This window comes from Astatotilapia calliptera, chromosome 4, assembly GCF_900246225.1.
Source record: "Astatotilapia calliptera chromosome 4, fAstCal1.2, whole genome shotgun sequence".
NCBI lineage: Eukaryota > Metazoa > Chordata > Actinopteri > Cichliformes > Cichlidae > Astatotilapia > Astatotilapia calliptera.
The window spans coordinates 3,663,027-3,688,641 of NC_039305.1; the positions used below are offsets into that span (position 1 = coordinate 3,663,027).

The 25,615-nt window shown below is 41.3% G+C and overlaps 1 protein-coding gene across 2 annotated transcripts in view; it reads right to left on the bottom strand.

Annotated features, from left to right (window-relative positions):
- The window catches only part of LOC113020238 (shisa family member 6), an 84,833-nt gene extending 59,852 nt beyond the window's left edge, over window positions 1-24,981 (bottom strand). For both annotated transcript variants that reach the window (XM_026164024.1, XM_026164023.1), the window contains exons 1-5: window positions 24,882-24,981; window positions 23,501-24,439; window positions 17,640-17,797; window positions 10,733-10,828; window positions 10,254-10,322 (exon numbers count right to left, since the gene is read on the bottom strand). In XM_026164024.1, the coding sequence (XP_026019809.1) occupies window positions 10,254-10,322; window positions 10,733-10,828; window positions 17,640-17,797; window positions 23,501-24,069 (892 nt within the window). In that variant the 5' untranslated portion in view covers window positions 24,070-24,439; window positions 24,882-24,981. The remainder of the gene's footprint in view (window positions 1-10,253; window positions 10,323-10,732; window positions 10,829-17,639; window positions 17,798-23,500; window positions 24,440-24,881) is intronic.
- Between the last annotated feature and the right edge of the window lie 634 nt (window positions 24,982-25,615).

Below are 25,615 nucleotides of genomic sequence, written 5' to 3' on the forward strand. Positions count from 1 at the left end.
ACGTTTTTATATTTTGGTGCAACGAAAACGTGATTCACTTGCTACAGATATCTGCATACATTTGACTTTGCACTCTGTACATGAAGTTTTAAGGAATTTTGCATTGCAGCATCACACTGTTGAGGGTACGCAAGTTACAAACTACAGCTTCTCTCACATACTTTTTAGAGCTTTAGAGGTCTGTGTGTACAATTTCTTTTTACCAACATCCTATTTATAATTTCATATCCACATGCAGACTCAGATCCAGTAGCCAATGTTGTGGAAGACATGAATGACGCTTCGGTAACACAGGCCTTGAGGGCGACCCTGCTTTGAATCATTGGTCTCTGTTTCTGGTTTTTGAGTCACACTCTTCAGTTTCACTTTCACTCAGTGAGTAGTTGCTGAGTGTTTGCAGATAAGTTGGCATCTTCCGTGCAAACTGCTGCTGGCAGTCTGCAGTCTCTCTGTAACCAGTGTCACCTAGCAACAGCCAGCAACCACTCAAATGCACATTTTCCCCTAGCAACAGGTGGTTGCCAGGCAGTCAGCGACCACTCTCGAGGCCTGTGTGACAGCGGCCTAACATGACTGTACCATGGGCTTGTATTAAGCTTATACTGACCATCTTGCAGTAAGTTGTACCTTGTTTTTCATCAATGCCAGTGGTCATAAAACTCAGAGACTTGCAGCCCTCTTCACATTTAAGTTTTTGGTAGGCTAGCGACAACCAGGCCTGTGGTGTTTTTCCAAATTCTTAATTTCATATTTCTTGGTGGCTCAAACCAAATTTTATCGCTTATACAAATTTTGGTGACGGTGTGGGCGAAGTTAACACAACGAAGAACGTAACATCGCATTCACAGGGAAATGATGAAATCAAGACAATATATAGGAGAATCAAAAGAACTGAAATTTATAATAAATGCTTTTTAAAAAATCTTAAGGTTAATAATGAAGACAGACAAATATTATTATAGCGAGAAAGACTTATTTATGTTCCTGTGACTTTACTTCCAAATTAAATGCAGAAGACTGCAGCTTTTACCATCCATCCATCCATCCATCTTCATCCGCTTATCCGAGGTCGGGTCGCGGGGGTAGCAGCCTAAGCAAAGAGGTCCAGACCTCCCTCTCCCCAGCCACCTCCTCCAGCTTGTCCGGGGGAATACCAAGGCGTTCCCAGGCCAGCCGAGAGATATAATCTCTCCAGCGTGTCCTGGGTCTGCCCCGGGGCCTCCTCCCGGTGGGACATGCCTGGAACACCTCGCCCAGGAGGCGCCCAGGGGGCATCCTTGCCAGATGCCCGAACCACCTCAGCTGGCTCCTTTCGATGTGGAGCAGCAGCTGCTCTACTCTAAGCCCCTCCCGGATGGCCGAACTTCTCACCCTATCTCTAAGGGAGAGGCCAGCCACCCTTCGGAGGAAGCTCATTTCCGCCGCTTGTATCCGCGATCTCGTTCTTTCGGTCACTACCCACAGCTCGTGGCCATAGGTGAGGGTAGGGACGTAGATCGACCGGTAAATTGAGAGCTGCAGCTTTTACCTCATTTCTCAATCCAACATGTAAATATAGTGCATTTAAACTGAGTTAAAATAATAGCTGACAGTGTAAGTGTCTCTCACAGACAAATGTTTCTAATGGGCTCTTCTTTTAAAAATGGAGTTTCTATGACAATATAATCCCATGGTGGCCCAGCAATATTATGCAAATAAACCAATTACTCTTTGGAATAAAAGCAGATTCATTTTTCTGCATAAATACACAATGCAAAAATAGTCCATTTAACCTTGTTACCACCTGCTCCTCTCATCTCAGTAAACAACCGCAGCAAAGGCCGTATGACCCTGACATCATGTTGAATATTTTATTCCACCCCACTATGCTGAAAAAAGGTGTCTGATAGTGAGAGTAGCGCAGTTTGCCTTTACAAGATTTGTGCGTTTAGGTTCATATGTAAAGCAGAGCAGGATGAAACGCTGCAGGGATAAGGCACTTGTATTTCGCCCGATGTGATGCCTTGCCTTTGAGTCTCAGCCCTTTGAATGCTCTGATCATCTTAATGGAGCAGGTTTGATGCTGCGTCTACACCTGGATCCCACGCCACGTCTGCCATTTGTATAGATGTGACCAGCTGGGAGATGAGCTGTGGGTTGTAAGTAAGTGTGCAGAAGACGAGACTTGATGAAAAACAAAACAGCTTCTTCTTTTTTTTAAAATCTAGTCGTATTTCCTGTAGAAAACCAGCAGCATTGCCGTGCTCTGTTTCACCACCTGTGAAGACTATACATCAGATGCTGCTGGTAGCCCTGCTGGTTTTAGATAAGTGTTGGGATGGGAACTGGTCTGTGTGGGCAGAACACAGCGGGTCTATCACAGACTTTCCTGCCCTTGTAATAGAAGTCCTGTAGCTCTGTAAGCTCAGTAACTCTGTGACATATAGCGGTCGTGGAACATCTCCGATCTTGTATCTTTTATAAAATAATAAATATGAAGATTGGAAGGAAGCATATTAATCGGTTGAAAGAAACAGTAGCTCTTATCAAAAGGCTTGTTGTCAAACAATTTGCAGTGACAATTTTTTTATTTTAATCTTACTGTAACAAACCACATCTTGTTGTTCATGATGTCGCTCTACAAGGTGAGGAATTCAGTTACCAAACACACAAACACAGGTACATGTTAGGGCTCCTGAAGATATTTATCTATGCCAGAAATGGTGACATCATCACGTTGCCTAGCAACCGCCTACCTATGGGCTGAAACGACTCATTTTTGCACATACAACAGCTTATATAGGCATAATATTTTAATTTCATAATAATAATAATGTTTATATTCACATAACTTGAATTTTATGATATTGATGCTGCTTGTAGCCTCCTAACAACAGAGCATAAGCATGCACTATTGTTAACTCATTCACTGCCATTGACGTCTATAGCCATCAATGGCAGTGAATGAGTCAATGGGTTTAACTCATTCACTGCCAATGGCTGGCAGTGAATGAGTTAAGTTAATGTTGGGAAAAGACTAATTGTGGAACAAACTGTGGTCAAAGCATGTAATGATTGATGAAAAATAACTGCAAAGTCAATAAAAACTGAGTCATTTACCAAAATGTGAGCACAGTCTGGTTTTCCTTTACCACCCTGCACACCAGTCTGAAGGCCGGCAGTGAATGAAATGTTCTTGTTGTTGTTATTTGGACAGTCTTATGTAAATAGGCAGCATCACTTTTGCTTATCATTATGAGTGTAGTGTCGATGCACAATGTAGTAGCTATCGAAAAATGATACCAGCAACATTTTGATTGGTGCCTGTGACCCTCACTGAGCATGAAATCTGCCAGAAAATTGAAGGCTTGGTTGAGCAATAAAAGGCTGTTTTGGTTTAGCAGGTAGCTGAAATGGTACACACTGGGAAAAATAAAATAGATTTACTGTTGAAAAATATTTCCATTTCCAGAAGCGGCAAAAAGAAAAAACGGCAGATTTATAAGAAAAAGACAAGCTGCAGATGCAGATGGTCCTTCAATTCATCTTATTTCACCACCCAGGAGCTCTGAGACGGGTAAATGCCAGAAGGTTTGCTGGGAAACATCCACCGGCTAAATGGGAGACTTACTGTACAGCTGAATGGGACATTTATTGGAGTGTAGAATGGGGCACACCCACTCAGTACCAGTAGTGCAACTGTACACACTGACTTCATTGACTATTACTAACAGAATATTTTGCTTCAGAGGAATCAAAATTCTCTAAGAGACTTTCTTTCATCGCTAATTCTTTGTTTTAGACCATCGGTCTCCCTTTTAGACTCAAAAATATTATAGTTCTTTTCTTTTAGAGGAGTTTTTTTCATTTCATGCATTTTTTTTCAAGACGCATTCCACAACGACCACAATCTCAACCCAGTGATATTTGGATATTTGTACCAAGACTGTCGAGGAAGCATTAAGCCTATTCAAAATCAGATATCAAAAATAATTACACATTATCAGCTCCAATCACAAACGGTGGCTGCACACTGAGGGGAGAATGCATGATCTTCTATAACCAATAAAATCTCGGTTGCTGGTGCACATCCTTATCTTTCCAGATGAAGTTGGAAACTTTAGAAAGAATTTCAAGCAGCAGCAGCAGCAGCAGGGAGCCGTCACTGGATCCAGAAGGAGCTTGACTCACCACTGATCCCTTTGAATCAATATAAAGTGTCATAGTCTAGTTTGGTAAACATGAGTATGCAATTGGCTGATGTCACCTTACAGGATTTTATTGATCAGTGATTCTCACGTTTGACGTTTTCAGTTACAGCATGCTCAGATTTTCAGCCGCTACGAGCATCTGTAAAGACGAGCCTATATAAGGACTCGGTAATGGAGGCAAACTGGAAAGTGAAACCTACTTGGCACAATTTGACACCCCTCCATTTGTACTCACACTCAGCTACGCAGCCCCATACATGCATAGGCACAGACACACTGTAGGCCTGGAGGGATTAAAGCAAGGGGAGGTGGGAGCGCTGCAGCAGTGCGTCCCAATAAGACAAGGTCACCTTAAGTGGATTGGGATGACGGGGTGGGGAGGTGGGGGGGTTGGGGAGGTTGGAAGACAATTCCCTCAGGATGAAAACAGGGAGCAACTCATGAAAAAGTAATTAAGCAGGATGCACATCAGTGGATGCCACAGGCGGGGAAAACAAGGAGAGAGATGAATAAGCCCCGAGGACGAGGGGGATGTTTGTACACAAGATGTCTGGGAGATGTTCGCTAAATGCACACATTGGGACTGTTTAACCTCCGAGATATTACACGTTAGCCTCAGAGTTACAGTGAGTCGACAACTATTCGGGAAACAGCAGTCCAAACATGACTGGACCGTGTTACTGCACGGCTTTTGTGGCTGATTTACCCCATTAAACAGTATTTTAAAGCTGCAGATTTTACTTTACTAGTAGAAAATGATTGCTAATTGTTTTTAAATGTCAACAGCTGGAGGAAAACTCTTGCTGCTTACGGCACCCTTTTCTTTGTAGTCGCAACAATAAATACTGTAGCAACGTTCTCTGTTTCAAAATAGACATTTAAAACTACAGAAAAACTAATGTATGTGTAATAATTGGTAAAGTCATATAACTACTTTTGAAAGAAGTCCATCCATCTACATTCTGCTCCCTATCTGGGTCCAGGATGTGGGGGCAGCCGTCCAACCAGAGATGCCCAGAAACCCCGCTTCCTGTCACCTACACCAGCTCTTTCAGGGGGCCACTGAGGCCTTTCCAAGCCAGCTGAAAGAGACAATCACTCAGGCATGTCATGGGTCTACCCTGGGGTCTCTCCTCTAATTACCAACCCAGAGTGGGCACTCCACCCTTTTCCAGCTGAGAACAATAGTCTCAGACTTGGAGCTGCTAATTTTCATTCTTGGCGCTTCACACTTCACGCTGCAAACCACCCCAGTGAGAGCTAAAGGCCAGCGCCTGATGAAGGACCACACCAGCAGCAAAAAGAGGTGATCTTCAGCCTCTTGGCTCTGCCTAGAAATTCTGTCCATAAAACCATCCAACAGCCAGTGCAAACAGGTTTGACTGAGGACGCAGCGAAAGAAGCTGCCTCTGTAGCTAACTTGTGTAACACCGGTCGTGTACATCCATCCATCCATGGATGGTAGAAAGTCATTTCTAAAAAATGAAATAGCAATAAAAACTTGAAAAATCTACCAAAAAATGTGCTGGACCAATCAGAATAGACAGATTTGTGTCACATCAATGACAATCTGAAGTTTAGATGTAGATCTAAGAACTCTGAGAACAAAGCTGAGCCTTTAATTCCATCACTGAGTCAAATTTCTGATACTGATGCACAAGCCAGTCAAGCTTTCTTTGAATCGTACTGTTATCTAAAGCGCTGCTGATTAATTATTTCAGATAAAAGAAAGAAGGAAAATGCCCTGAATGTCATTTTGATGTCAAATTAAACTCAGAGAAACAGGCTGAACAAAGAAGAGATCTTATTTTGAATTTTCCTTTCCTTTGGGAACATGTTCTTAGACAAAACCTTAAAATCTGTGCTACTTTGATTAAACTGACATTCCTTGACTTGCAAAAGGGAGCGCAAGCGTTTTTACTAAAGGAAGCTTTTCTAAATCAACAATGTAACAGTAGACCCTCTTGTAATTATGATGGAGTTAAACAGGAAAAATCAAATAAACTGAATTATGTTACTTTTGGCCTTAAAATAAACCACTCACCCTGCTTTCTCCTGCCTTATCTCATAACCAGACCTTATACAAAACAAATACAGTGATCACACTTCTGGATAAACCAAAACACGGAGCATCTCAACCAGTTTTATTCAGTTAAAATATTTAGAAACATCAGCTGTTTGCATCTGCTTGACTTGCATATAAACTGATATCTGGAGCTGTTAAGCAGCATCGCTACATATAATCCATCCAGCCTCACTTAGTCACTTTACCACCTGATCCGAGCACTCCTGCAGGCAAACCAGAGATGCTCGTGTGTCTCTGTGGATGCACTCAAAGCTCAGAGAGTCATGTTATATCACAGGTGCATGAATATTAATGACATTATTTGGATCTTTGTTTAACAGCTTGGTGGGACTGACGTACATTCAAATCTGTACTGTTTGTACTGTTCCTGTCACTATAGCACCCCCACACAAACAAAACAATGCTGCACACACACACAATATGGGGCGTAAGGTCAAAGTATTCATGCTTAGATATTGTCTAACGGAGTGATTGTGAATGTCTCATCCAGCCTTTTAGGCCAATAAACGCATCCAGGATGTACCTGAATAGAAAATGGACTTCTAATGAAATAGTTCTTCTTTCACTGATATAATGTGTTCAACTACTGAACCTGGTCTGTGTGACCAAAGCCTTGTATCTCCAACGCTGGTGTGTTTAATGGTAACTGATCCATCGAAGGTGAAGCAGGAAGGACAAAAACTATGATAAATGCAGTAAAAGATAAATAAAGGATGGAGAAAAGTAATGGAGAATGCATCGTGACAATCTAGAAAGAGTGAAAGAAAGGAACAAACTGAAAACTAAAAGAGGAATACAGGAAGAATAACACAAGGGAGAAAGGGAGAGAGGAAGCAATGAAGGAAGCAAGACCAGAAAAGGAAGGTAAGGAGAACAGAAAGAAAGGGGAGGAAGTAAAGAATGAAATGTGTAAAATTCCTCCAAACGGTCTCTGACTACAACAGAACTTGAGTAAATGAACTTTCCACCTCTTCACATGAACCAGAATTAAGGACGTGATGTCTGCCTGGAACAGCTGACCTGTGCAGATGTTCGCTGTGGATGATCTTTGCTAAAAACAAATAAATAAATAAATGTTTTTGGAGCAGATTTGGAGCCAGGGCAGGATGCAGTCAGCTGTGACACGTGCACATCTGTCAGTCTACTTCCTCCTGACAGTAGCCGTGTGTTCGGGAAGTGTGTGTGTGTGTGTGTGTGTGGGGGGGGGGGATCCCGCCGACAGCCAGCTGTTAAACGAAGACACGTATGATGGAAGCTGGCAGGACCTCCGCTTTGAAGTGACAGCTACCGCCATCAGGCTGCTAAAGCGTGTCAGCTAATAGGTGCAGTGAGAGGGTGACAGGTACAGTCAGGAGAGGGTCGCTGCCTCAGACAACAGCTGAAGTGTTACTCTTTAGTTAGAGGGATTCATCCAGTTCATGAAAGCTGACGTTTCCAGCTTTCAGAACTGCTGTTCAGTATTTGCTTTAATGACATGCGCATGCTAGCTTCACTTTCAGCATTTCTGTTGACTCATTTTGTGTCTTTTGAAATCGATTTGCTTCTTTCATAATATTTCCAAGTAGAGTTTCTGCATTACCTCCAACTTCTTCAGTGTGCTACTGTAAGGGAGCTTCAAGGCTGAGATTTTGCCAGTTCCCAACAATAGATGTCAACAAATTCATTATCAGTGGCAACAATTTCGCTTTACTCTTAGATTTTAAGGTTTTTCTGTGTCTGTTAAATGAAAAGCTTTTACGCATTCTGCTATATTTTATTTGGTGTTGGTTCTGTTGCTTCGGAGCAAGTCCTTCTTATCTCAAGTTAGCCTCAGGGGAAAATACTGTACTGTGCAAAAGTCTTGAGCCACCCCTCATTTCCTTTTTTTTTTGCTTCCAAGGAGCCGGACGTTGTTGTATTTTTTTTAGTGCTCTCCAGCAGGAGATCTACAGGGTTTCTGAAGGTGTTTCCAAAATATTCTGTGGACACTGTTTGTTTGTTTGTTTGTTTGTTTGTTTGTTTTTTCCTGTTAGTCATTTAAGCATTAAAAAGCCACTTAAGTCAAGGAAAGATAGTATTGAGTTCACACAGACGGCAAAGAACCAACTTTAAAACAGCTATTTAGGCACATTGTTGTTAACAGCCTGATGCTTAAACACATGATTCGTTAGTTTTTTTGCAAAAGAAAATAATCCAGCTTCATAAGAATGAAATTGCATTTTGTCATTAGCTGAAATGTGTCAGCACGGTGTGCAATGTGCCCTTAAAAAAACTGAAAAAACGTATGTACAATAACATCCTGCACACATTTCCCATTTTTCTAGCAGAATATAAAGAAATGAGGGGTGGCTCAAACCTCTTGCACAGTCCTGTACATAAAACATTCAGTGGTCATTAATACATTTAAAAAGATAATTTTTAAATTGATTAATTATCATCTCTGATCTTTATATCTGGGTTTTATTGAAAAAGCGTATCTTTTACGTATGTATATTAAGGTTTAGAGATAAATGTTCACATACATAGAGTGAAGTTGCAAACAATTTGCAATTTGAAGTCCTTTCTTGAGCTTTTCTTTATGTTGAGTACTGAGTTTTTCTCGGTATTTTTACAACAATCAATAATTTTACAATAATCCAAATGTAATCTTTCCAGACAGACACACACTTATTCGCTGGTTTTAGCTCAGTGAGAGTCTGTGCAGACATAACCGAGACGAGTTTCAGCGTTTCTCAGGTGACATGTTAGGACTGCGAGCTGGTCAACTCGACTGGTCCAAATTTAACTTGTTCAGGTTGTGTGAAGCTGAATGATCCAGAAATGTTCTCCCCTTTTTAACGACACTAGACTTTTTTTTTAAATCTCACAAAGCCATTTCCACTGCACTGTCGCTCTCTCTGTCGCTCTCTATCACTGGGACTCGAAACCTATCAGGTTACAATCATCAGTTCAATCACCAGTCCTCCTGCCACCACACTTTCTAAAGGAGAAACACCTCTTAGCACATCATTGTCACTTAAAAAGACAAGCTTGCAACAAAATGTTCTTCATGGGTCTGAATTGCAGTCTCCTGAGAATTCGGATCAGTTATGATGTTAAAAGTGAGAACTTCAAAGATGAACCACACATTTTAGGTTTAAGAACTGGAAAGGATTCAATAGCAGATTCAACATTCAATAATAGAACATAAGACTAAAGACACGATTAAAAAGCAAGTATTTTCCCGATCAAAGTCACATAAAAGTCACTCATCACGTCCTGCAGCCTCGATCTTCTCTAAACGTTACCCAGCAGAGCTGTGTCTCAGAAACCAAATGTCCAAATGAGTCACGTTGGACATTAAGCACACTTCACCCTCCCAGCTCCCTCGTGCAAATAGAGCAGGTAATTATCTGGATAACTCACAGTCAGAAAGTGGGTGACATGCGACTCATCGCCATAAGCAAATTCAATATTTCCAGTAGTAATAAAACATCTGATACAGAGGATCATCTGCTGCGTGACACAGCTGAGAAAGGGCCATTTCAACCTGATTCTCCAGGAATTCACATGTGAAAACAACTAATCACATGTTAACTCAACAAAAGAAGGAAAAACAAACAAACTTCAGACTGTGAACCTTTCACTTACCTTCCCGACTGCTGAAAAGTGTTAACCCCTGGCTAGACTCTCACTTATAAGCATCAAAGCAGCCCTGTTAACGTCTGACATCCTCACCTGTGCGTAGAGGTCATACAAATAAAGCCGACCAGTGTATTCATTCAGAGCTGCTGTCAAACAGCCACCAGCAGAAATCCAAGGGCTCTGAGAACCACCTCCCATAGAATAAATAAAATATTACAACTCTGGCACTGTACACCCGGTGACTGAGCTGTGATTATCGGCCAAGGGCACTCCACTGATCCGTGTGTGTGTGTGAAGTGTGAGCAACTTCTCTTATCAGGTGTGAGCAGAAAACAGGTTGTGTGGCTGGAAAATGGAAGATTTAGAGAACATACCGTAGGACATGGGGATGTCCAGATCGCCCTGCCAGGACATCTGCCCCGATTCGTCTATGGAGTGCTGCGCTATAAAAACACAACAGGCCTCTTGTTTACGGCTCATTCTTAATCTAATGCTCCTTACAGGACAATAGGAGGGAAATCTACAACTGTGCCATGCTACGTTCACACTGGCTGCCTACAGAGTTGGAAAGTGTTACTTTGTCATTGGAAGTGTGGATTTAATCATAGATAAGAAATGTGTGTCTGTGTGGGAACTTTGCAAGATGTCACTTAAAGCCATTATGAATTGTAGCGTCCAGTTTCCACTGAGCTGAAACAAAAGTCACATTCTTTGACTTTTTTTTTTACTGCGCAGTCCTGCACACAGTCATTTGGCAGAAAGAGCTCGACAGCACGGCACAGCGAGTGAAATGATTGTTATTCTGCACTTCACTGTACTGTGAAGTGAAAAACAGATAATGAGGATGGACTACCTTTCAAGTGGCCACGTCCAAGTGTGACAAACCCAGAGGAGATGAAGTTGTGCATGTCTTGGCCTCCGCTGCGCAGGTTCTCTTTTCCGTAATGTCCTGGTGAGACAAAGATTGTGGAAAATTAATATTTCAGCAACAAATTTGAGAGTTTAAAGGACGTGCTGTGTACTGTGCCTCAAGTTGAGACACAGGCTTCGTGATGCAGACTCAGATAAGCTGACATCATCTGTTTCACAACTCAAAAGGCAGTTGCATCATCATGTTAAGACTGACAACTGTTAAGTGAATCCTTCCCTGCTGTTACTGATCTCTTCATTTGTTCGATCCTCTACTGGTGAATATCTTAGTGTTCGGAGGACCTAAGGAAGATACACAAAGTGTCTGACATATTTCACATTCAGTTATTTTCCAAGTTTGTCGTCACTGTTGGAGCAGCAGAGCTGCTCGATATCCTGGATTCTCCAAAGATTATGAAAAGTTACATGAAAAGTAAAGTAAAAACATGGATTATTGTGCACTTCTTGGGCCAGCTGGCATTCAAAACATTCATATTGTGACAATGGTGACTTTTTAGTATTCATAGTTGCAAGTGTGCTGTGAAGTCTCATTCATTTTTCCTCTAATAACATTATGAGACTCACAAGTTGAAAACCTTGGCCAACAGAAATCCTGCAGATTACATCGATGCGAAAACGGAACCAAACAAATGGTAAAATATTTGAAATCTTTCGAATATTTGTACATGCACGTGAACTAAAAGACCGTACTTTAGTTTAAAATGTCATTTAATTTTGAGAGCCATCTGAAAATCTACAAAAAAAAGTCCCAAACAACTTTTGAATTCTGGTTCTGTTTTGTGAGCAGCAATGACAGTAACAATGTTACTCAAGATAATTAAAATGACTGAAGTCAGATAAATTGGACCAACGAATGCCGAAACACACTTTTCCTCTTCAGAGTCAGTCGCTCACTCCTTCACAGATCACTGCTCTCAAGACAGTTTGCTATTGGCTACCAGAGCAACATCGCCAAAGTTCAACTCACCTGAATTTACTTGACCCCCTCAGGTAAATCCATTGATTAAAAACGCTCTATTGGAAAGAATTTAACAGAAACATTTCACCATGTTAAATGCTGGTGTGGCTGCGCTTCTGAACTAAGGAGAGTCTGCAGTGAATTCCCAGCTGTCTCTGCCATTTTATAAAAGAGCAGCCGCAGATGACAAGAATACTAAACAGGGATAAAATGGCAAAACTGGCAAAACTGACTCTCAGGTGGGTTGATTAGCTTGTCAATATGCATTGCTTAAGGATGCCAGAAATGAAATCAGCAGATTTCAAGGTTTCATATTTCCTCTTTTCAGTGGCCCTTTGTTTTTTCTGAAGTAGCTGAAAGCTTTTGATAAAACTGCAGAGGTTTTGGAACCTTAGTAAGGACAGAACTGGGTTTTCATATAATTCAGACTAGATTAAAGTCTTTAAGACTTTTGGAGGCGTATGTGTAAGAATGACCAATGCTAAAGCTTAAACCCCGTTTGTGTTAAAAGATCTGTAATCGGTGATTTCCCCTCATCGGGATGAACACGGGTGTAACTGAGAGCCTGGTGTGAACACAAAGGAGCAACACAAGGTGTCTGCTAGCACCGTGGCAGTGTTGAGTGTTCCTGTCTCCCACAAAGCTGCCTAAAAGAAAATGAAAAATGGCAGCATTAATTAACAGATGAAAACGTTTTTAAAAAAAAAAAACATGCAAACTCGTAGAGGTGGTTCATCAAACAGCTTCTCCTCCTCCTCCTCTCTGCTCTCGGTTCGCACCTCTCTGCATTAACTAGCAAAGAGTTAAATGCCTATTTCTCCAAAGAGCCACTTCAAAGTCAATAACATCACTCAGACCTTTGGGCCAGGGGAAGCGGAGATCGAACAGCATTTCAAATTATCATAATGAGAAGAAACAAGTGGGAGCATTAGGCCTGGTCTTCATCACGCCTCGGCAACACAGCTCGTTTGTTTCCTTTTATCAAACCCAGAGGATGACTAAAGCCTGATTACTGACGCACTTTGACCACCACTGTTAGTTTGAGACCTTGAAAGAAATCAGGAAATATCCGAGGATGGGAGGCAGCATTTTTCACTCCTTTTAGTGCCTGATTTTTAATACTGCTCTCTGTGCAGATATGAATGCTGTACTATAGCTATGTTTATTTTTTCTCACAGGGTGAAATGTTGATGATTCACAAGTTCTGTACACTCAAAGGAAAACACCTAAAACACTAAAACCATGAGCTGGAGACGCTCACCATGATATAAATTGCTCCTGCGAGGCAGCCTGAGCCTAAAGCCGCTTCGATTTATTATTTTATTTTATTTCTACTTGATGTGTTTGCAAACTTTGAGGAAAACACTGTATGACTCCCTCTATTTCCATGACTCCACTCATTGACAACAAACTCCAGCCTGAAATAGTTTGGCTTACTCTTATTTAGTTTTAAAGGGTTACTTACAGCAGCAGGATCCATATGAGTGTCACCAAAGCAAAATGGTTCCCACACATTTGTTATACTTGGAATACCAAATATAGTGGTATCTTCATTTTTTTTTTACAATTGTTAATTATTCCTGAAACTGAGATGGAGTGTGTCAGGACCTAAAAGTGTGACATTTCACCTCCATGAAATATAGAGAAGCATAAAAGGGCATCGACATGTTGAGCTGCACTGCAGCTGCTGGGAAGTTTAAAAACATGTTGCTTTAAGGTGTGTTCTGGCCAAAAACTAAGGTTAACCTTGTTTCCTTTGGACATATGTTACTGCTACAGATAATGCACTAAATATACAATGTTTTAATATTTGTCTTCAGGCCAGCTTCTTGCTGTTATCATGTTCCAGTTTTTCTCCAAATAGTTCTAGGTCAAAATTCTAGGGACATTTCAGATTTCGTTACCACTGGACAGAAATAAACAGACTATTTCCCCCAGTTTGCTAAGATAATCTAACTAGATGCTGGTTGCAGAGATTGATATCCTATATAAACAGATGAAAATGGTATCAGTCACCTGATTAAACAAATAAACAAAATCAAACTCTTTATTCAGAGCAGCGTTTGTCTTTTTCCTCAAAAACCATCTGCGTGCAGAAAATGTTTTCTCTTGCATTGTTCAAAGCCTCTGAATCTGCTCACCAGGACAGCAGATTCATCTGGCATCTTGACCTGACACCGAGGTTTCTAGTTTGAAAAGGTGATTGTGCTCATTAGTCCTGCAGGAGGATGTACAATTACCCATATGAGCAAAAATCAAATGTCCCTCACCTACAGAAAACCTTCAGAGAGGAGGCAACAACAGACTGAAGATGGAAACATGGTGCAAGGTGTTGACAGTTTTGTCAGGTAGCAGTCCCATGCACCACCTTTGGAGCGCTGACAGTGAGCCAGGCCTTATTAGCCCATATCAGTGCTGGGCCACACTAATTCTCTTGTGGCTGAATGTGAACAGATCCCTCCAGCCAGGGTTAAAAATGCGGTGCAACGTTTTCTCGGGGGAGTGAAAGCTGTTAAAGCAGAGGATTAATGTCTTTTGTATTCACCACAGTGGGTTCCTTCCCATATACAGTTATATCTGAATGTCAAGTAAAATAACGGAGTACAAGTATAATACATATAATACAGACACAGTTTTTTGCTACTCTTCAAGCAAACTGATGCAATGACATCATCTTTTGAAAGTTTCAGCCCAAAGTTGTTTCCATCAAAACTAAGATGAACCCAGTTGCTGTAAGTGTCCTGAAAGGATGATTTCATTCTCCGTGTGGAAAGTGTGGAAGACATTTGTCGCCTATTTTCGCAGAAACATAGAAACTTTAGAGGACAAAATGAGAGTAGAGAACAAAACTTTAGGAAATTGAAGTGATAATGCTCACTCTGGGACAGTTCTGGAGGGGTACTATCCTCACCAGAAGACACACTCCATCACCATCATATCTTGATAGGCTATAATACAGTTTCTCCTCCGGAACAGCAAGTGCGATTTGCTCATAACGCACTGCTGATGTTTCGAGTTCACATCCAGAACACAACTTGCTACACGTCATAAACCTCTTTTAATGAGTTTTCCCCCCTTTTTTCCAACTCTGTCCTTTTTTTGGGGGAGATATGACTTGGCTCTTGTACGCTTATAATTCTTTGAAGGGCTATTTTTTTAATCACAACATATAAAGACAGTGATAAAAAAAGATTAAGAAGAGAGAATGAGCTTCATACTGTTAGAGCCCATCCGCTGAGTGTAGCTTCTTCTGAGTATATTTTATTCTCTTTCATGGTTGTATATCAGTGTTTCACAGAAGTCTATTCAAATCTGTCTTCATTCTCTCTGCCCATTAACTCTGATTTGTTGCAGCGATCCAGAGGATGGTTTCAGGCTGCCAAAAGAATACTGCACCTGTGGGATCATCGACATCTTTCTTTCTTTTTCTGCTTAAATAGCTGGCTTAAATAGTAAACACCATGAGGTCAAGGAAAGGATGAAGCGGGAATTCAAGTTCATCTACTGTTTGAAACAGACGAGCAGTGAAGAAACATGAAATGTAAATTGCTCCAATAGAGTCCAAGGATAAAAATATAGAACTAAAACATAAACATGTCCTCTTTAGCTCAGACCTCTTCTACTACTTTAAAATTACTGCAGTGTTTTGTTGTCGCCCTCATAAAAACTTACATTTCCTCAGTTTCTCGATATAATGAAAACCAAACGCAGTCTTATGAGACGTGTGTGTTTTGTGCATAAACTGATCTGTCTTTGTAATGTTCTGTAAAGCTAACAATAATTATGATAATGAAAATAAAGCCGCATGCTGCCAAGCAGCAACAAACTCTCCCCATTCTTCTGGTGTAAATGAGTGGGCTCACAAATCCACATACTTAACAGTAGTAGTAATAATATGTTGCAATACATCGTGTAAATGCTCGCACTAACACTGTAATACTTAAACGAGATAGTTTTCCTCATTTTAAATTCCCATCACTGTCCAAAATTTCAGCCATCTCAGCCTAAACATCCGTCATCCTCCTTAAGGTCACCATTCACCCGTTCACTGGGAGGTCTTCTGTTCACACAGCAAACAATAGCCGGGTAATAAAACACGGGTTTCATAATTTACCAACATCTTTTCTGTGGGTGTTACCATATACTGAAGAAAGTTATGTGTCACTTTGTGAATCACAGACAGACTAGTCCTTACACAGTGTTTGTACTCACACAAACAGACACTGAAGCTTATTATAAAAGCTGCTTCAATGTTTTATCAAAGCGGATGAGCTTTTAAATTTACCCCTAGTGCATTTCTGCTACTTTGGCGTCACTTCTGCCTGTTTCAGGTTAAGGGTTGGTAAATAATAAATGGCCTGTATTTATATAGCGCTTTTCTAGTCCCTAAGGACCCCAAAGCGCTTTACACAACCAGTCATCCACCCATTCACACATTGGTGATGGCAAGCTACATTGTAGCCACAGCCACCCTGGGGCGCACTGACAGAGGCGAGGCTGCTGGACACTGGCGCCACTGGGCCCTCTGACCACCACCAGTAGGCAACGGGTGAAGTGTTTCGCCCAAGGACACAACGACTGAGACTGTCCAAGCCGGGGCTCGAACCGGCAACCTTCCGATTACAAGGCAAACTCCCAACTGTTGAGCCACGATCGCCAGGGTTAAACCTAGAATTGGTTTATGGTTTAGGTAATAGTCTCAGGCTTGGTTGTGATGTTTAAAGAATGCATTAATGCCAATAAAGATTGTCAAACAGACATGCATGTGTGTATGTGTGCCTCTCCCGCAGGCTTCCTGGCTTTGACAACTTTTTGAACCAGTGCTGCAGCTTATACGCCAAATTACTACTGCATCAGAAAGTGATTGTATTAGCTCAACCTTGACAAATAAAATGCAGTTTATTACTTTAAAGATACACTCACTAATTCAGTTATAAGTTCCAGTAGCAAAGGCAATATCTCAGAAAACATCCCCTTGGGTCTCGGCTGTTGTTTTGAGAGTTTATGAAGTTCACCTTTGAATCCCAAAGCAGAGCAAAATGGCAACAAATTATAGGAAAATTATGGAAAAGAATGTACACTGTATTATTTTCGACCATCTGAGTTGGTGATTATGTGAGACGTGATTTACTTTTCTTTCTTGTTTGCTTTTCTTTGGTAAAACACAAACTTATAGGCTTGTGTTGCTTCTCCTGTCTGTTGGAGCAGTTCCATTTCAATCATATATGCCAATGAAATCAAGTCATTCTGTAGCAGAAAAGGAGTCATGCTCTGATATCCTGCTACTCAGTATGAGCTCTCCTCTGACACTTCATGTTGGGTGGTGGTGCTGATGGAGAAAATGGTGAAGGCAGAATGACACCAGAGTAAAACATAACACTACGGAATCTGGGACACCATACTAGGGCACTTAGCAAACAAGCTAATCCCTGGAGCAGGGATCTGGAGACCAACCAGATAAAAGTAGCAGGAACAGCGTTACACCAGAATTATCTCTGGACAAAAAGCTGGCGTAATCCCGCAGAACATTATAGTTTACGACTCAATTTTTAGCCAATGCTGAGTAGGCTTATGCAACCTTAGCATGAGGAAGAGGAGAACTCAGACAGAGGATTGTGCTTCATTTATGCACCTCCGTGAGTGCTGGCTCTACAGAGCAACTCAAGAAAAAGGATCTGTTTCACTGGACGCCAATCACAGGACGCTGTGGCAGATTAACCAGAGCAAAGGAGGTCTCTGTTTACGCCTGCACGTCACAACATCGTAAAGCTGGATTTGTAAATGGACGTACGGTGAGAGCTACACATGAAGCCAGTTATTTGGCCTTCACACACACACACACACACTCTATTTTACAGTCAGTGTCACCTACCGTGGTTTGCTGCCTTAGCGTGAACAGGTGTGTAATGATTCTTCAAGGTTCTGACCGGTGTCTCATCTTTGGGGGACCCGTCAAGCGCTGCGATGTTTTCGTGCTCATACTGAGATATGGGAACCGGTCCTTGTTGTCTCAAAATGTCAGCCAGGGCTCTGAAAGGAAACCGCAGTGATGTTAAAAACATGAACTGATATGTTCTCGTTTCCAACTGCCAACATTTTCTTTTCTTAGCTCTTCTTAATTTGTTTAGCTGCAGCTTCAATTTGAGCCACAGAGGTTTGGGGCAAGGCGAAAAGGAAATCCTAATTACATCCACAATCACGAGGGAGTCAGGTGGTCAATAAAGCAATGCACACGATACAGAGTGTTATTTGTACCGGACTCAAGCTCGAGGCCTGTTTGCAAAGCGATAAATCCGTGTCTTTTCTTTGCAGCTGCAAAATAAAAGTGATATTTCACTAATTCTGCTTCCAACTTTTGGAGGCTCAGTGTCTGTCTCTGACACGGAGTGCCAGCAGTGCGCTTTCTTAGAAGAAATGAAAGGGCAATTTAACTGTGTCAATGTCAACCTAAAGGAACCACATAGTCCACTTTTCCATAACTCTGTGACTTTGGGAGATATACTGTATATTAATAGCATTTCCCTTCCAGGATGAGCACACTTTAGCTGTTTCGTTTTCACAGACAGAGGCGACCTGATTTTGCATTGTCCCAGTTGATACCTCATTGCGTGCAGCAGGAGCACATCCTGTATAGTCTGCAGGAACTGACCCAACTTTAATCAGGTATAAAACTGCAAAATGTGAAGGAAGCAAGTTTCACACAGCTTCTTCAAAACTGTAGGAGCAGCTGTTATAAATGTGATTACTGTTTATATGGAATATATTCTATCTATCTATGTTATTTACAAAGAAGAAGACTCAATATGTAAAAAAGTACTTGGTAAAAATAAAGTCCTAAAAGTAAGTTACAAGTTTAGATAAACTTTGTGCCATGATTACATGAGCTCGGCTATATACAATATTCATAAAAGCTCATGTAAAGAAGAATCTTTTAGGATACAATAAGAAAAAAATTTGGAGCAAGAATAATCAGTCAAAGATGCATAATCCAATCTGATCATATTTTACAGTCAGAACATTAGAGATTTTAAAATGAAGGCAGCCTCAAAATGAACTGAGAAAAATAATTACTGTGGTAAACCAAGTTTTACAATAGTAATTACAAAGGGCCAAGAATCGATCCTTGGGGAACACCGCAATTAAACTCACCTACTGTTGTTAGAGATCTAATAGCAACACTGTGTATTATAACAACTTTAATATAAAGGATAGGTATAATATTGCATATGTTTTCTTGTTGAACTGAAATGAAAGCAAAAATCCTCCAATTTCAGTGATTTACGTGAACGTGAGTGAGTCGAACTGTGTTTTGAATCTCATGCTGATGCCACTACTAAAAAAGTTCAACAAAGACTGTTCTTTTTAAGGAAAATGAGATCTTTTAACGTCTCATGTGAGATGTTGTCCTTGTTTTATAGAAGTTTTATCGAATCTGTGATGTCTTTTTGTATCGCTGCCTGGTTTGGTAACCTGACGGTGAAGAATAAGAATCGGTTGGGACTTCTGGTAAAAACTGCTAGCAAAATTTCAGGGCGCTGGCAAGATGGACTTTTGGCCATTTACAATAGAAATGTGCTTAGAAAGGCTCATTCTATTATTAATTGTGTGAACCATCCACTTCACAGTGAGTTTGAGTTGTTGCCTTCCGGCCGCCGTTTTAGAGTACCTCCGAGGAGGACTAAAAGACTCCAGGTCTCTTTTATCCCTACTGCGTCTTGTCTCCTTAATGGCAAATAATTGTTCTTGAATTTTCTATCATTATTATTGTTATTATTGTTTTATAGTATTGTTCTGTTTGTTCTTATCCTCCTGCTGCTAAACTAATTTCCCCTTGTGGGACAATAAAGAAATTGAATTGAATTGAATTGAATTGAATTGAATTGTTGTAAGATGCCTTTCATTTGTCTTTGAACATCTACAAAGTTACAGGTGAGCTGTGCAGGGTTAGATTTGAATAAGAATTATGGAAACTTGGAGCTTTTACATTTCAAATGAAGTCTCGTCCTTATTGATGTTATACGTTTTCTGATAAAACTGTCATATAAAGGGTTTGAACATTAACCAGACTCCGCTCCCAAACCCTAGATGTGGTCTCCCGTGTCCTGGTGGATGTGAAGAGGTAAGTCAAACCAACCGCCCTGCACCGCGCTGCCCCAAACGCTCACAAGCACCAAATGTGTAACTAGCATAAATTGCATCTTGTTTTTTTTTTCCGAGAAAAGCGATCAATAAAACTTTAGCTCTCACTCACATTTCTTGCGTTTCGGTGAAGGTCACAGACCAAACAGCAAAGGTCTGCCAACAGCTCAATATTCTGCTCACATTCCTCCCTCAGTCACAGAGGTAGGAGTCTAAATCACTTTGGAGAAGCACCGGAAATTAAGAGAGACGCTCACACTTTTCAGGAGCAGGCCCTTGCCAAATATAAAGCTGATCCCATGTTCCACTACTTCTTTGTGGTCACGGCTGTCAGCATGAATGTCTGCTGCCAGCCTCTGAGGTCTATTCCAGCAGACATCATTACAACAGCTCTATGTGCCAAATGGCTGGTGAAAATAAATAAATCATAAAAAGAGGGAAAATGCTACTGAGCACCCAGCAGGCCGTGCCTCCTCGTTTAATTGTCCTCTCTCTAAACTCTCGACACCAGCCCTCATATTGAAGTGGTGACATTAAGCAGATCCACTTGAAAGTACACCCCATGGCTAGGATGGAAAAGCAGTACGAAGGCATAAATCTAAATGTTGCTTCACTTTTCAGAGTACAGACTAAAAAAAAATCTGCATCGTGATATTTGTTGTTATTTTTGTGTCCATTACAAACACAACACTGTATTATAAAGTCCATATGGATATTAAAAGCTTGCTGTGCCAGCTTTTGAAAGGAGAAAGCCAACACTCTAGCTTAAATTGAATCTATAATTGATTTGCTGAAAAGGTTTCTTTGTGTTGTTTGTCAGAGCTTGAATTTGGACATTTTCTATCAAGAACTTGTTACTGTGTTTCTCTAAGAAAGACAGCTGAGTAATCTCCCTCGACATTTTCAAATCAGCAGGCAACAAAGCTTCATGACCCGAGCATAACAATGCGTAATTATCATTAAGTCAACTTCTGGGCTCTGGAGAGAAACAAGACATCCTCTACTGCTCTGTCCAGAGTCAACTATGGATAATACGAGGTGACTCCAGAGACTATTGAACACCAGCAGTGACTAACTGACTATAATTTTTCTTTAATTGTGGGTGGAAAATGCAATTTTAGTCAAACCTACGACTAATTAAACACTATCCTTAATTATCCTTTTAATACCTGCTTCAGTGACGACGGAATATCCATCAGACATGGAAGCAATCAGCTACGTGGAAAATGTCTATCAAACAGTAAAACAGACAGTGGTTTTCCATTTTACCTTTTCTGCAGGAATGCTGACGGAGATGCATCTAAAAAGATTTTTTTAATCTCAAGGTGGAAACCAAAATTCAAAACACAAGAAATTCTATCTAACCACACACCACACGAACAATAAAAGAACCCCTACTGTAGAAATTTACTCTATAACAGCATGAGCTGATATACTACGATACCATAAAAGTCATTCCTGTGGACGAAAGCAACCTATAAAGACTTCTGTAACATTATGGCATCACAGTTACAGTCACCACACTCTGCTAAATCTTCAGAACAGTCCATCATCAGATCCTCTGTTACCTAAAATGTTTCAGCCATGAGCAAAGTAGGCCACATGGTCTTTTGCTGGTATCTGAGGAACTGAACACCAAGTTTATTTCTTTTATCTTTAATGTCAGCACAATGCATGTCAAAACTGTGAAGCCAAATAACAAGGACATAACTATTAGATCCTTTGGTGTTTTTCCATGATGACTTTTGTGCTACCATTTGGCATAAAGTTGCTTCTAAAATGTTTCCTATCATCATTATTATTATTATCACATTATAGTTCATTGTAAAATAATAGTTCAGAAAGGCAGAATAGGCATAATTTTTTCCATTCGAAGTATCATTCAGTCTGTGTCAGGTGACATGCGATCTGTGTGCTGCCATTTCACAGACCTCTTCCAGAAAGATGGGGTGGCCACAGTGGCTCACTTCCATTTAAAGCTACAGACAGTGAAAGAGCCATATTTGAAACCACAGCTGCACACATTTGGTAGCAAACATGAACAACTAGTGTGGCATTTTGAGCTATCGTGCCAAAGAGGATGATTAAAATGTAGATTTACTTTATCTGTAATCCCTTTGTTATTAAAGATAAGAAAGATAACAAAGTTTTCAGTCGCTTTAGGGTTCTATGGATGGATGGATAGACAGACAGTGACAACACTTGAAGTGAGAAATAAGCTCCCAATGATCTTGCATCTGGCCTTTGATTTGCATAAAGTACCAAAGTTCTCAGTTTTATTCAAATAGGGAGTAGGGTCCTGCACGTTTTATCACTTAGAATGCAATGCAAAGCCTCCAGACTGCACTGCATGGAAAATAAATGAGAAATTTGGAAATGATATATCCTGCTGAAATGAACCACAGTCTGAATTTTTCCACAGTTATCTGGCTATTTCTGGGCTGCAGACAATACAGTCCTGAAAGATCAGTTATTCTTTGTAATTTATTAAGAGTCTAGCTGCAATACTCCAAGCTTTCAAATTGACAGTCATAAATTTTTCAAATTATAAGAAACTGCAAGATTTTACACCCAGGTTAAAGCTTTCTATACAACAGCACACCATTTGCAGTGTTTAGCACAGCAGACTTTCAAATGCACAACGGTGCCCATAATTTGGTCAGCGGGATTATTTTTAGGCAACAAAAAATGCCTTGAAGCTGAAAAAATAGACGAAGAGGTCTGATTCAGGACATAAGGATGGAAACAGAAGTCATTTGCATGGAAAATATCTTATAATTGACTTTCTGATGATGATGATCATGATGTGTGTGTGTGTGTGTGTGTGTGGGGGGGGGGGCAAACATTGCCTTTGGCCTGTTCCACACATCATACAGCAATTTGTTCAGCTTGTGACTGAAATGGCTACAGGATGTGGTTTTATGTGGCTTTAATATTCACTGAGCAATTCAGTGACCACTACTGGTGCCTCGAGGACTTAAAAAAAAGTCATTGCAAAAGAGACCACTCCCATCACGATGAACGTGATCACTTATAATGGTTTTCAGTGGCATTTGCTTTATTCCCTGGAGGTTTGACGGACATAAAATACCACCACCCGCCTTCAAGGATTGCCAGAGAATGGGATGTGTGCCCTGTAAAGGTATCTATGATTTTTTTTAAAGCAAATCTCTGGGAAAAAGAGTAATGGTAATGTTAAAAGGTCATGGGGTAGACTGAACCCATGATACTGAAGGTGTAAGTTATGTGCGTTACTATAGATTAGTTGATTCCCCATGAGAGCAACTATATAGATTGGGTTTTAAATCTATTGGAAGGAATTGACAGCAAAAAATCTGATTGTGAGCTGAAGTCTGTGTCAATCTGCAAAAAAGGCTTCCCCATCTGATCATTTGATAAACTGTAGTTTTAAGAATTAGTCTTAATTACTCTGACACATGAAAACAGGTTCAGATTTATATGAGTAAACGGCACTGACAGAGTCCAGACAGGAACACAAGTGTAAAACTGAAATTACATAAAGGACATCTTTTAAAATTTATAATTTCCCAGATTGGATTGTGACAACATTAAAAAAAGAAAAAAAGATCTCACCTGTGCACGTTCATTTCCTGAGGGGGCTTCGTGGCTTTATCGTAGGCAACTTTTGCAGAAATCCCAATGGCAATGATGAGCGCAATGACCCCGCAGGTGATGTACACTGTGGTGTTGGTCTGGTCCAGCGCGGGGTCGTACGTGTCACCTGTTGGCGCCGGTGACGGGGGCTGGGTTTTGATCCAGTCCGGGGTGATGTAGTTGTTGCAGCTGTTCTGCTCCAGCCGCTTACCCCGGTCCGCGCAGCAGAAGCGCAGAAAGCAGCTGCCGCAGCAGAAGCGGTGATCGGTATTGTTGCAGGCGAACGCGTTGTCGAACTGACCGCTCACGTCGTAGTAGCCCTTACAGGTGTCGTGCTGGAACGCGACGAGCGGCGGAGCCTGGACCTGGGTGATCTTCCCCGGGACGGCGGCGGCTCCGGGGACCGCGGTGGTGCTGCCGTTGACCTCCTTCACCTTTGGGATCCTCCTCAGCGGGGTTTTGTTCTTTTTGTTGGTGGTGGCGGCGCACAGGACATTCAGAGGGTCTAAGTAAACCAAAAGAAGCAGAAGGTGCTTTATCCCCATCATTTGATGACGCGCTGGTGTTTGTTTGCTGGCCCCCACTCTCTTCTCTTTCTTCACTGAATATCACTCTTCCACTTCTTACCGGGTGGAGCTTCTTGCGGGTTTCTTCACCGCGGGTACTCCTGTCTGCGCCGAGCTCTTGATCACGGACTTTAACTGGCAGATTTTGCACTCATCGGACACGCAATGCATCTTCACACGTCGTGGTCATCCAATAAAAAGCGTGTTTTTCTTCTAAAGTTGGGTCTGACCAAAGGTCTGGATTTATATCTGGACACAGATACCCGATAAATACACAGAGTCCTTCAGGGGAATCTGTCTTTGCTTTGCCACGAGCTGTTGGTCTCGAGTATGATCGGGGCTCTTAGTTACACTGTGGAGAAGAGAGGGGTTATCCATGAGAAACTTTGTCAATACAGACAGAGATAAAGCTGCGACAACCGGACCGTCTTTAAACACGCGAACACTTTCAGCACCGTGGACAGCGCCCAAGTTTCCCTTTGGTTTGCTGGAGCGCTTCAGCACCCGGAAAGTAAAAAAAAAAAAACACCGACCCGTTTCTATATTCATATAATTCAAAACACCAATATCAGCTACTTTGGTTTAAAAAAGAACCAATTCTTAATGTTGACTTGCACGGAGATCCCAAATATGCCGCTGCGTTGCGTTGTGTCGCCTCATCTGTTTCCATTTTATGCGCAAACTTTATTTCTTCCGACTTCCTGACCTGTAAAGTAACTTCTACTCGTTTCTAAAGAGAGATAAATGGCAAATGGTCTGATTTAAAGAGAGAGAAGAAGAACATGAGGACTTACCAGGTTAACATTGGCCGGTAACAGGGTTGTCTCAGCCACTGCCACTGAATCAAAGAGCCTCGGCAAGACAAGAGGCAAGACCTCTCTCTCCTCTCCGGCCCGCCTCCTTCCATCGCTCTCTCTCTCTCTCTCTCTCTCTCTCTCTCTCGCTCTCTCGCTCTCTGTCTTCCCCACCCACGTCACCGATACAGGTACTTCACTTAATTATCAATCATCTCTGCTCCCCTCTCCTTTGGTCATATGCCTGCAGGCTGCACTCGATAAGTCGCGAGGTGGAAAAAACACAAAGATAACAGTGTATTAGAAGTTGTCTGCGGAGGCGAGGCGCTGCTGTTGGTGTATATTCACGCATCAGTGCGCACACAAGCTGTGCGTGCGTGCGTGTGTGTGTGTGTGTGTGCGTGTGCGTGTCTATGCAAACATGCCCCAGCTGGTTTACTTTAGAATTATAAATCAAAGCCCATCCAAGTGGAGGGGAAGGTGAGACGGATTTGGGCGCTGCAGAAATATCTTGAAGCGGGGAGGAAGTTTTAATTTGACGTTCAGAGTAAAAGCTGAATTTAGGGAAAGGGCTACTTTAAGAAAGGTTAATATTAAGCACATACATATGAGAGTATTTCAGAAATCCTGCTTTTTGCAATCTGATTACTCATCCCTTCACTTTAATGCCAACATCTGACTGACATATTTGAATATTCTGTACACTGATGGGAAACAAATGACTTTAAGATGAC